This window comes from Corythoichthys intestinalis, chromosome 15 (genome assembly GCF_030265065.1).
Source record: "Corythoichthys intestinalis isolate RoL2023-P3 chromosome 15, ASM3026506v1, whole genome shotgun sequence".
Lineage (NCBI taxonomy): Eukaryota > Metazoa > Chordata > Actinopteri > Syngnathiformes > Syngnathidae > Corythoichthys > Corythoichthys intestinalis.
Window position 1 is genome coordinate 5895989 of NC_080409.1, and position 13171 is coordinate 5909159.

At 40.7% G+C, this 13171-nt stretch overlaps 1 protein-coding gene across 2 annotated transcripts in view; it reads right to left on the minus strand.

Annotated features, from left to right (window-relative positions):
- The window catches only part of LOC130930678 (protein unc-79 homolog), a 172004-nt gene that overhangs the window by 134109 nt on the left and 24724 nt on the right, over positions 1 to 13171 (minus strand). For both annotated transcript variants that reach the window (XM_057858695.1, XM_057858694.1), the window contains exons 3-4: positions 10258 to 10571; positions 2297 to 2467 (exon numbers count right to left, since the gene is read on the minus strand). In XM_057858695.1, coding sequence (XP_057714678.1) covers positions 2297 to 2467; positions 10258 to 10571 — 485 coding nt within the window. The remainder of the gene's footprint in view (positions 1 to 2296; positions 2468 to 10257; positions 10572 to 13171) is intronic.

The window sequence follows — 13171 nt, forward strand, 5'->3', positions numbered from 1 at the left end:
ATGTCAATCGCAGCCCCCCATTTACTGCAAAATGGACCCGAAAGGGTGCCATTCATTTGTGCTACCTTTGCCCTAGTTGTCAGTCTCCGTCAGCCGCTACAGAGGGGCTGCGATTGACATCATCACTCAAAATTAATACCTCAACATTTATAGCCAAGTTTCCTGAGCGAAATATGGGTTACGGCTGAAGTCAGCAGTGTGTTGACGGAGATAGAACAGCAAAATCAAACCAGTGAAACCCTCGGAATCTCCAAAAAAGGATTTATCAGAACGTAGATGAGATTGTATGATTGTTCTTATCACTTCGTTGGTCATTCGTGGATGAAATTATTACAAGCTGTCAGTCTGTGTTGACGTGAGGTATAGATTGATACGCCGGCCACTTGAGTGACCAAAATTACACATTATATTACATTTGCCGAATGGAGAAGGGCTGACACGGATTTTGTTGTTACAAGCAAATATTACAAGGTATTTACATATAAACAAAAATAGTATGTCATTCTTTTTTTATTGCTGATATTGATCGCAATAAAAAAACATTTGGACTACGTGATTCAATTTCTTGTTTTACTTAAAATGATCGATGCATGTGCGAAATAGGTTAATAAATCACCATTTATAAAATTATTGGAAAAAATAGCATAGGAGAATATGATATTAATCAGCACAGCTCCGGAGCGCTTGAGGGCCTCGCCAAACTTTAAGCCGACATTACGCAGACCCTCAGCGGCATCATGTTGTCCTCCCCTGTCGTGATGATGGCAGATAGATGCGGTATTTCCAAATTTTGGTGGTTGGCTGGTTGACCTAAGATTGACCTACAACCCCTAGCAAAAAGTCTGGAATCACCAATCTCGGATTAGCACTCACTCAGACATTTTATCATGTAGAACAAACTCAGATAAAAAACTTGAAACAATAACGAATTAGTTCAAAAGTGAAACTCTTTAGCATTGAGAAACACCAAAAGAAAATTAATAAAGAACATTGTGGTGGTCAGTAAATGTTATAAAAGTTCCAGCATCATCATCTAGTCAAGAGTCAAGAATCTGCATTGGTTTTGCATTGGACAAGGTGATGATGCTGGAACTTTTGTCTGGTGCCGTTCCAGTGAGATTTACAAAGATGACTGTCTGAAGAAAACATCAAAATTCCCTCAGTCCTTGATGATATGGGGCTGCATGTCAGGCAAAGGCACTGGCGCTGTGGTTAAATCTTCAAAAAATGCGCAAGTTTACATTGAAATTTTAGACAGCTTTCTTAACCCTTCAGTTGAAAATATGTTTGTCATTTTCCAAGATGACAATACATCATGTCACAGAGCAAAGATTGTTAAAGCATTCTTTGGAGAAAGACTCATCCAGTCAATGTCATGGCCTGCAAATAGCCCAAATCTCAGCCCTACTGAAAACCTGCGGTGGAAATTGAAAAAAATGGTCCACAGCAAGGCTCCGACCAGCAATGATTATCTGGCAACTGCAATCAAAGAGAGTTGGCACCAAATTGATGAATAATACTCATCAAGTCCATGCCTCAGAGACTGCAAGCTGTCATAAAAGCCAGAGGTGGTGCTACTAAATACTAGAGATGTGTTTTGATTGTTATTTCTTTTTTTGCTTCTCATGATTCCATTATTTTTTTTCCTCTGAGTGGAGTGATTCCATATGTATTTCCCTGCACTTGCTCCATAAAAGTAACAGTTACTGACCACCACAACGTTTTTTTATTCATTTTAGTGTTTCAGAATGCTAAAGAGTTGCACTTTTGAGCTAATTCATTATTTTTCAAGCTTTTTATCTGAGTTTGTTCTACATGATAAAATATCTAGGTGAGTGCTCGTCCGAGACTTGTGATTCCATACTTTTTGCTAGGGCTTGTATAAAAGAATTATAAACGTCTTGGTGTCTTATCTTAAAAATGATAGCAGCACAAACGAAACTTTTTACAGACCAAAGAAGCATAAATGTAGCTCAAACAATTGACACCACATTTATATACATTTGCATCTGATGGAGGGCCCACTTCACAGAGGTGATTTGCTGACGTTGTGTGTGACCTAAATTATTAAGTTCCACTACATTGTTGTGCAATTATGGAGATATCTTTTAACAGAAATAATGGATCGAATACCAAGTTTGCATTAATTTAGAGGTTTCACTTTTTTCTGAAGGTAGAGTGGGGGAAAAAAAAAAAAAAACGACATTTATTGATACCATAATAGCAATAATATTCATTCTATATCTGATATGTACTTATACTTGTGAATGTATTTACTTAATGAGGGCATACTCACATATGGCCATAGGGAGGAAAGAGGTGCTGAGGTACTCAATGATGTCTTTGTGGAGGAAAGGGGGAAATGTGGCTAAAGTGGAGATCATAGTATAGGGCAAAGTGCTGAGAATATCATCACTGAGAAAGGGCAGAAGGCAAGTTGTTGTGTAAAATATGGACTGGCCCAGATCTGATGAGAAAGAGGAGAGGCAAAAAAAGACAAAGAGAGATACACAGACACTCATTGAATGAGCTGTACATACAGTACTGACATGCACTGTATGCAGCCGCAATGCTAAAATCCTTAATTACATTTCATTATCTATTAGTACAGCAAAGGAAAAAAAAGAACTACTGGAATGCGGGCATAGGCGGAGTTTGACTTTCGTGGGAGGGGGGTGACATGTTGTTGACCCCAAAACGCAGTGTCAGCAATAAAATTTACACATATATAGCCTATGTAAATAATACATATACAGTATCTATATATATTTATATATATAAATTCTAAATATACATCCTCAGGTGTAGTTATGGCTAAGCAAAGCTAAGGAACGTCTCTAAGATGCTAGTCACATGATCTGTTCGGAAAAATAATTTGGACACATTATGAAATACTTTGCTGGATTCTTGTTCACTTCATTTATTTATTTTTGTTGTTTGTTTTATTGCTTTACAACTTTGATAGACAACATTTAAAGGGCTGGGTCTTTATTTTAAAGGGGAAGTTCCGAAGTTTTGATATTCGGCTTAATATTTGAGTTAGCGGGGTTTAATTAGTAGGTGGAGTTGATTTCAAAACATTTCATGCAATTTGTCAGTTTTTTGTTGGTTTCAGGGCTCCGGAGTGGATAAGCTAGCACAAAAGTCAATGGTCCCATCTTATCATGTCGATAAAAATCAATATAAACAGATCTAGCATAGTCAAAAAAATTATAGAACATTGTTCGAAATACCTGCGCAGCCAAAACAATGTCACACCAAACTGCCGTAATTCATTTCATTCAGCAGGACTACTTTTTTAGATGCGTAATGCGACCACAACAGAGGGGAGTGCTTCGGCTTTTCGTGCTCAGTCTGCTGGGAAATCCCTTTCGTTCCCCCCCAAAAAAATCAGCAGTGAAAAAAATGATGTGATATCACTCTGCTCTGCTTGCCTAGACAGCCTGTTCCCTTCAGAGCTGCTGGATTACAAATGTTGCTGTTGAAATTACAATTATTGACATTCAATGGTAAATTTCAATAACTTTATACTGAAAACATGGCCAACACTATTGATTGGATAGTTCATTGGTAGGGTGACCACTTCCATATGGTCAAAATGGAGGACATATTGTTAAAACAATAAAATAAAATAAAAATACATCAGACTTGCAAGTTTTGCACGGTTTATAGATTGTATTTGTGTAAATAAATAGTAAAAAAAAATGTTTTTTTAATGAAAGGTCAAACTTTTCGGACAATTTATTTAATCTAAAGTACAGAGTTTTCAAATTGTAATGTGCTCAAGAACAAATCTTATTTTGAAAAGGTGTTCTGCTAAAATATCCTACATGGCTAAACGTCCTACTAATGCCCAGTGCGCTTGCACACGCATGCGCACATCAGTTAAAAGCAGCTAGTTTAACTTTCCATTCCCTCCAAATACCTTGTGTGGGTTTTCCTCTGATAGTTTTTAAGCATTGTGTTTTATTTTGGTAGCTTTAAAGCAAAGTGTGTTGACCACATTAGTCATATAGTGTATTTAAACCACGCTTATTTGATATTATTTCGTTTAAGTATTTTCTTAAGGCATTTTTGAGTACCATATTTTTCGGAGAATAAGTCGCACCTGGGTATAAGTCACACCAGACATAAAATGCCCAACGAAGAAGAAAAAAACAAATATAAGTCGCATTGGAATATATGTCGCATTTTGGGGGGAAATTTTCTTGATAAAATCCAACAAAGAGAACAGATATGTCATCTTCAAAGTCCATTTAAAATAAAAATTGCATAGAGAACAACAGGCTGAATAAGTGTACAGTATGATAATGTTACATGATGCATGAACGACGAAATGCGTGGCCGGTATGTTAACGTAACATAACTATTAAGAGCTATAGCATAATGAACATGCTAACAAGTTTACCTAACCATCAGTGTCACTCCAAAACACCAAAATAACATGAGAAATGATATAATAATGTCTTAGTCATTTTACACATATGTCGCTCCTGAGTATAAGTCGCACCCCCAGCCAAACTATGAAAAAAAATTGCGACTTATAGTCCGAAAAATACGGTACGTTCTTTTTGTATGCATCCAAACAAAACAAAGCTGAAAGCGTACGGTAGTACTGAGGGTGTCAAATTCGCTTTTGGTAGACATTTTGGCATAACAACGGTATTAACAAGGAACATTTGTAACAAACAAAATTCTTAAAAACAAGATTTTTTTGTGTATAAACAATGTGAGCATTGAACTGCTCAAAAGAGGTGACCCTTTAAAAGAGGAACAACTTAACAAAGTTCAGCTGTAGTTATTTTGTTATCCACAGGCGATGAGAAATAATGTTTTCAATGTGGACGCACTTGCTGCTCGCCTCATTCTTTTATGTCTCGTGCATTCCGCGTGACGTCCTACGGCCGCTTCGCCCCTGCTAATCACGCCCACGTCACACCAGCAAAGCGTGCGGAAACCGCGGAACGAATCTCGACTGCTTTGGCAAGGAAATCGTGCTCTTTCGTCCATTCAATGTGAAAAGAATTCCACCATTTTGGCATATTTGCTAGCACTGTTATAAAATCTCGATGAGGAAATGGTGTCGTCAGATAGCCACACGTGAAGCTTTGTTTACATGTTATTGAACCAATGATATAAGACGTCAACTTAAGCCACTCTTGGCCAATCATAGACCAGTTGTGACAACCGTGGAGCTGAGTTGTGTCACATAAGCTGAACCGTGGCCCATGGCTAATGGGTTGTGCCTGAAGGAATAGTATCTTTTGTCGTATTTATTGTTTGACTGTTTGTATTACTCTTACGTACCCAATATAAAATAAATAGCATTCATATTTTAAGGAAAACAAGCAGAATATATTTGACAAAGGGCATAAGAGATACATGACGCCTTCTAATCACAGAAGCCCAACGCGTGCGTCATGCACCTGACTGAGCAAGATTGACGCTGACTACCAGGTGATAGGCAAGACATCTACAAGCCCACGCCTGCTCCACCAGATCCCACAGTCGGCTTTTCAGGACAGTCCAGAATAAATACCGCGACGTCCTGTACTACCACAACACCTGATAACAAAATCAACTCTAAGTTTGATAGCTCAGCGCCTCCCAGACGTTGAGGTGGGCCGAAGCTCCCACCTCAGTTGCCTCATTAACCCTTTAATGCCGTGTCAGCGGTAACATGTTTATCATCTTTGAAGCCTTGTCACGCTGTAATTACGCCACTGGTTAGTCTGTTTTGAAAGTTGATGTCCACACCAATTTTTATTTGAAGTCGATCGACAAAGTAAAACGGGCATTAAAACGCTGCATGGACCATGTGTTTATCTCCAAATTTCCATCATTTCTTGTCCTTTTTTAAAACCAAAAGCAGCGCTAAAGACTACATATCCCAAGAGCCGTTGTGAGGTCAAGTAGGACAAACCTAATGAGAACATTTTTGATAAATTGTCGAGCGAGGCGCCACCAAAGGAAAGGGAGGCATGCGAAGCGAGCAACAGCCGGTTGGATTGAGCGAGCGACTTTGAAACGTGCGGAATGAATTGAAAACTAAAATTAGCCCAAGCTAATGCATTGTTTCATTAACTCAAGGAAGAGGATAAGACGTATTTGTCGTTGTTTTCCTCGGATGAGACGGCGTCTCAGCGAGTAGAAGGGACAGCAGCGCGCAAACGGCGGAAGAGTGGTCTGTGTGACGTTGTGTGTGATGTAGCTCCGCGACCTGTTCAAGATGAAACTTTATTGAGTCACAAAAAAAAAAAAAACTTTATTCAGTCGCATGCCTGAAAATTTTGAACTGAACTACTTGTCAATATTTTTGAAAATACGTTTTTCAATGCTATATTTCATTTTTTTTCTATACTATCAATATTTTCAATTTGTGTATGGATGTGTGTTCGAGAAGCATGATTACATATACGTATATACTTTTTATAAGGTGATGGGTACAATACCTAACTCAACACAAAGAGATATCCTCCAAACCCTTTTTGTGTTAGATGATATACCATATATGTTTTTTTTCTCACTATTTTGCACTGTATATAACCTGTTTTGACCATAGTATGTGTAAAGGCCAAAAACACCTATGACTGTACCTGCTGTTTGTGTTGAATTGTCAAACATAAAACTATTCAGTCTTATTTTTTTCTATTGAATGTTTATCCTAACAAGTTCAATAAATATTATCAAGCTTTGAAACGGTTGGTCGAGCATGTTTGGTTGTCAATGGGACAGCAACATTACAAATTTTTAAAAAAGATTTTGGGATTATTTTGTCTTTTTGGGTCCAAAATGATGATTATAATTGGTCAGTGAAGAAAACTACAGTTTGGACATGGAGGTTATGGTATCCTGAAAAAATGGGACCCAACCTGGCCATTGTGAACATTATTTTCTTCGAAATATAAAGGCAACATCAAAGGCATGCAAATTCGGTCAAAATAGGCTTAGGTGTTACAGGGTTAACCTTGACCCAGCAACAGTGACACACGAACTTGACTGCCAAAATCTGCAACAGAAGACGGTAACCGAAGCAACACCCAGCCACACCCTTTGTCTGGCCCAACGCACCGCAGCCTTCAAAAAGACTGAATGTTTAACTAATCGTGGTCACTTTTTTGGAGAATCTTTTGTTGAATTGTGATATGGCGACCCTGGAACCAGTCTGCCTCCTAGCCTGGGTCTGTTGCTGTTTTGCCTTGCCGTTTGATCGCTGTCGACCTTGTGTTTCGAAGCATTTTTCCAGCTTTCAAAATGTAGTCAGTACAAAGGGTTCAAACTAAGGTGAACGCGCGGAGTTTGGCCTTTTGGCCTGGTTTTCAGGTTCTCGCCGGTCCGGGTCATTGGAGCTGCGCCAGCACGAGTCTGGCTGTTTAGCTGGCGTCATTCCAGCAATCAGGCTAAAAGGTCAGATTCCATCATGCCGGACGCCGGGCAGATCACTAAAAAGGTTGAGTGTCCATCCTAAAACCGGGCAGGTGGTCAACCGAATCATCGGTGATTCTCATGCGTGTATGTTGTTTTTTTCCTGGTATTCTAAGCAGGCACCATTGACCCACGCTAGCTTAGCCACTCCAGAGCCCTGAAACAAATAAATAACTAACAAACTGCATGGAAATTGTTGAAATCAACTCCACCGACTAATTAAACCTCCACCAACTCGAAGATTAAGGTTTTGACAGAGGGAGGCACTAACATGGCGCAAAAAGGCTTTTTTTTCTTTACAAAAACAGTGAAATTAAAGGTTGAATATGAAGATGATTATTATGATAGTTCTATAATACGACGAGAAAAAAGTTAGCTGCAGATTTAGACTGTGGAGTCAAGAAAGGAAATCTATCCTTGGTGTCTTCAAATAGGTAAGACATGCTTGCATTGTAGCCATATTATTATTTGTTGTTGCAATTGAGCTTCTGCCGTGCAGTTTTCAAATGTGTTCATGTATCATTGTGTCATCTAGCTGCTGGGATTTGCATTGTAATACACTGGCACTTTTATTTCCAATACAAAAACTCCAACACACACTGTAGGTGAAATAGAACGCTGTCTTTGTAGTAGCCTAGTAGTAGTAGTATGTAAACTATCCAGCATGCGTGTGCACTGCCATTGTGCATGCCTTGTATGAAGAAAACGCGCGAGCATGACAAATTTGGACAGAAATGGCTGTTTTTGGATGGGTACAAATTTTTTAAAAAGATTCTCTGCACACCGTGCTGTTAGTGGCTTCCAGCGCCCCTGCCCTCAATCTCCGCCTATGAGTGCGGGTTTTCTTGAAAAGCAGCTAAAAGTAAAGTTTGCACTCAGAAAAAGTGGAGCATTCTAGTCAAGGTGATGGAATTTCATGCTTTCTGGATTTCTTTAGCAGAGGTAAAAAAAAAATACTCATGAAGAAAAAGAGCACCGACTGTGAAGGAAAAAAACTGGCAATCATTCCCTGGCATACTATCAATGTCAAACTAGGCTTTAAAATAGGCATACATTTTCTATTTAGCTACAGTGGTATGACAAAGTATCTGAACCTTTTGGAATTTCTCACATTTCTGCATAAAATCACCATCAAATGTGATCTGATGTGTGAAAATCACACAGATGAAAAAACTTTCAGCTTTAACTAAAACCACCTAAACATCGATAGGTTTTCATATTTTAATGAGCATAGTAGGCAAACAATGACAGAAAGGGGGAACGTAAGTAATTTAACCATCACATTTAATATTTTGTGCCCCCCCCCTTTGGCAGCAATAACTTCAACCAGACGCTTCCTGTAGCTGCAGATCAGTCTGGCACATCGATCAGGACTAAACTTGGCCCATTCTTCTCACAAAACTGCTGTAGTTCAGTCAGATTCCTGGGATGTCTGGCATGAATTACTGTCTTTGGGTCATGCCACAGCATCTCAATGGGGTTCAAGCAGTATCCGTCCTCTTTTTAGCTTCAATTGTCTGACAGACGGCCTCAGGTTTTCCTGCAAAACTTTTGAATTCATTGTTCCTTTAATGATTGCAATGTTGCACAGGCCCTGAGGCAGCAAAACAGCCCCAAATCATGATTCTCCCTCCACCATGCTTCGCGGTCAGAATAAGGTGTTGATGTTAATGAGCTGTTCCATTTTCCCTCCACACATGACGTTGCGTGTTACTCAGAAATTTCCAATTTTGGTTTCATCAGTCGACAAAATATTTTGCCAAAACGTCTTTGGGTGTCCAAGTGCCTTTTTGCGGACATTAAATGAACATGTTTTTTTAAGACAGCAGTGGCTTCATTCGTGGAGTCCTCCCATGATCACCATTCTTGGCCATAGTTTTACATATAGTTCATGTGTGCACAGAGATATTGGACTGTGCCAGTGATTTCTGTAAGTCTTTAGCAGACACTCAAGGGTTCTTTTTTAGCTCTTTGACTATTCTGCCCTGAACTCTTGGCATCATCTATAGTGGACGGCCACTCCTTGGGAGAAAAGCAACAGTGCCAAACTATCTCTAGAAAACTTCTCTGACAGTCGATTTATGAACAGATTTCTTTTCCAGCTTTATATAAATCAACAATCCTTGATCGCAGGTCTTCAGACAGCTCTTTTGACTGAGCCATGATGCACATCAGACAATGCTTCTCAACAAGACATTTCTTACCAGGTGTGTGTTTTAGTGGGCAGGGCAGCTTTGAACCACTCATCAGTGATTGGGCACACACCTGACTTAAAATGTTTGGTAAAAATTGGTTTCAATTGCTCTTTGTCTCCTTAAGCACTTATCTATTTTTCCCTCTTCTGTCATTGTTTGCATGCTATCCTCATTAAAATAGGAAAACCTATAAATGTTGGGGTGGTTTTAGTCAAAACAGACACTGTGTTTTTATCTGTGTGATTTTGACAAAGATCAGATCACATTTGATGGTGATTCTATGCAGAAATGTGTGAAATTCCAAAAGGTTCAGATACTTTTTCATTCCACTGTATATGTACTTTCACATGAGCGTAAACATTTCCTCCCACTGCACATAACAAACATGCAGTCGAATATGATGCAGAGAAGAGAAGGCCTATGGCTGGTGTATCCAATGGCTTATGAACGATTAGGTTGACAGGATCCAGCGTGCTCCCAATCACCCCATGCATCCCTCAAGATCCTCAGCAGGACTTGTCTCCATCCCGTTACAAAAGAGGCCAAAAAAGCGGAAGTGGCTTCATGCAGGCCAGACGGCTCGGGGTGGGGGGAAGATGATGATGACAAACAGTGGTGCACTGGGGCCTTCACTCACCATGCTGACCGTGCTGCAGCAGGGGCACCAGGTCAAGCAGGGTCACGAGGGTCACATAGAGGCCCTGATAGTCCAGAGAGGGGTACTCTGAGAGCTGAGCGTCCCGACTCTGCTGCCCCTGCCCCCCGCGGTCTGACGGGGCATCGCGCAGAACGCTGTAAAGGAGGGAGCGAGTAACTGTAGGGTTGATGGAACTGACTTGTGGTCTTAGAGATGGGGTGAGTGGGAATGGCACAGGAAAAAGACACATGGTCATGGGCACGGCCATATTGGAAGCTTCCTGGTTCTCCTTCCTGCCTGTGCGGGACAGAATGCTGCTCCGGGGTGGGAGGGGAGGGGAGGGGAGGGAGGGGGAGGGGGAGGGGGAACAAGGGAAAAAAAAGAGACAACAAAGACACAAAAAAACAGCACATTACATTGAAATGGCACTACAGAGACAGCGTAAATAGAAAAAAACAAACCCAGATAAACCCCACATAGGATGCAGTGTCTCACTATTAGACTGTATTGCCCTGCTCGCTGACTTGAATTCAATTTGTCTTGATTTGTCAGACTTGGATAAACACAAAAACAAAAAAATATGAGCACATACTGCGATGATCACTGCATCTCATGCGTATCTGGTGACAAGGAGCAAAAATATAAAAAATGGCATGTTTTCAGTGGCAACCCCATACTTCTCCAAATGAAAGGGATAGGACAAACGTCCGTCCCTCGCTGGCTGCCTTGGTCCAATCGGCGGCGGCTACCATGCAAAAAGGCCAATGTGCGGGAGTGGAATTTGTGGGGAGAAAAAAAAACAACTGAAATTTCCTTGTCTTTGGTAGGGCAGTCAAGGATGAGAGTGACACCAAATTGGCTTAGGGAAAATACAGAGGTGACACTTTTGAAACATGCTTCAGCCAGTAATAAACATGTGTGTGAGCTTAGATCAAGTGCTCCTATTTCACAGCACATGTTTATTGCACCAGAGAAATAATGTCCGTATGCATACAATATGATACTGCATCAGTATCATCAAGAAAAATAATGAGATCCAACAGGCATATGGATTCAGGTTTCTAAAATAAATGCCACTAGTCTACGGTAGAGGAGAAACTAGAATGACAAAGGAATAGGTTGTATCGAGGGGGATGACTGGTAACAATTATGTTTGTGAGCTAATGCAGGATGGACAATTGTGTTTGCTGTCCCCTGGGGAAGGTGGTGGACATATTGCGTCTTAGGGGTGTGGGGAGGGGGAGAAAAGAAAAACTTGTTGGGTTGAGTTTGGAGCAATTAGAGTAGGGAAAGGGGGGGTGGGGGGCCAGAGAGCATTGCTCTTTTATTGCACTTTACATGAAGACCTATGGCAGTTTTTGGCAAGGAATTGAACCCGTCTCATAAAGGCTGATGCATTTCTTTGTTAAAAGGCCACTTTCTTAATAACAGTGTTTGGATGTTGAGTCAAAATGGGGAGTTAAATTTCCATGTTTAGACATTAAAATATTTGTGTTTCAAAAGCAGAACATTTTTTGCTACTTATCCCCTTAAAGTTGTACTGTAAGTCATGTACAGTGGATGAATTAAGTGAACACACTCCTACAGAAAAATTTGAAAAACATTTTTCTGATGAAAAAAGTGATCTTGATTTTGAAAACTCCAATTTATTTCTTACTTTACTTTTTTTCTTTTTTTATTATAAGTTCCCAAGCAGTCATCCCAACCTGCATATCAAGGACAGCCACCCCCACACTCGACGCTCACCAGTTCGCGTACCGGGCAAACAGATTCACAGAGGACGCCATCACCACAGCTCTGCACGCGGTACTGAGTCACCTGGAACAGCCGAGAAGTATTCCAGGATGTTCTTTGTCAATTATAATTCTGCATTCAACAACATCATCCCAGACATTCTCATTAAAAAGCTAAACATCCTAGCATGTCCTGGATCAAGGACTTCCTGTCCAACAGACCCCAGATTCTGGGCCTTGGCCCCACCATTCATCCACACGCACACTGAGCACTGGCTCGCCACAGGGTTGCGTGCTGAGCCCCCTCCTGTACTGCCTCTCCACCTACAACTGCAGTCCAATCCACAAGAGCAACACCATCGTCAAGTTTGCTGATGACACCACAGTGGTTGGACTAATCTCACAGGAAGATGAGGCACTCTACAAAGAGGAAGTCCACAAACTCTCAGCCTGGTGCTCAGACAACAACCTGGCCCTGAACACCACCAAAACCAAAGAGGCCATCATGGACTTCAGGAGGAACGGTACTGACCCGCCACCCCTGTACACCAGCCCCAGCAAAGCTCTAAACATCCTTAAAGACACCTGACATCCTGGTTCCCAGCTGTTTGAACTGCTCCCCTCTCGGAGACGCTATAGGTGCTTAAAAGCAAGAACAAACACACTGAGGAATCATTTCTTTGCTAAAGCCATCTCCACCTTGAACAGCCATACAGTGGGGCAAATAAGTATTTAGTCAACCACTAATTGTGCAAGTTCTCCCACTTGAAAATATTAGAGAGGGCTCTAATTGTCAACATGGGTAAACCTCAACCATGAGAGACAGAATGTGGGAAAAAAAAAAAAAAACGGAAAATTACGTTGTTTGATTTTCAAAGAATTTATTTGCAAATCATGGTGCAAAATAAGTATTTGGTCAATACCAAAAGTTCATCTCAATACTTTGTTATGTACCCTTTGTTGGCAATAACGGAGGCCAAACACTTTTAACACTGTTGCTGGTATTTTGCCCCATTCCTCCATGCAGATCTCCTCTAGAGCAGTGATGTTTTGGGGCTGTCGTTGGGCAACACGGACTTTCAACTCCCTCTACAGATTTTTTATGGGGTTGAGATCTGGAGACTGGCTAGGCCACTCCAGGACCTTGAATCGCTTCTGACGAAGCCACTCCTTTGTTGCCC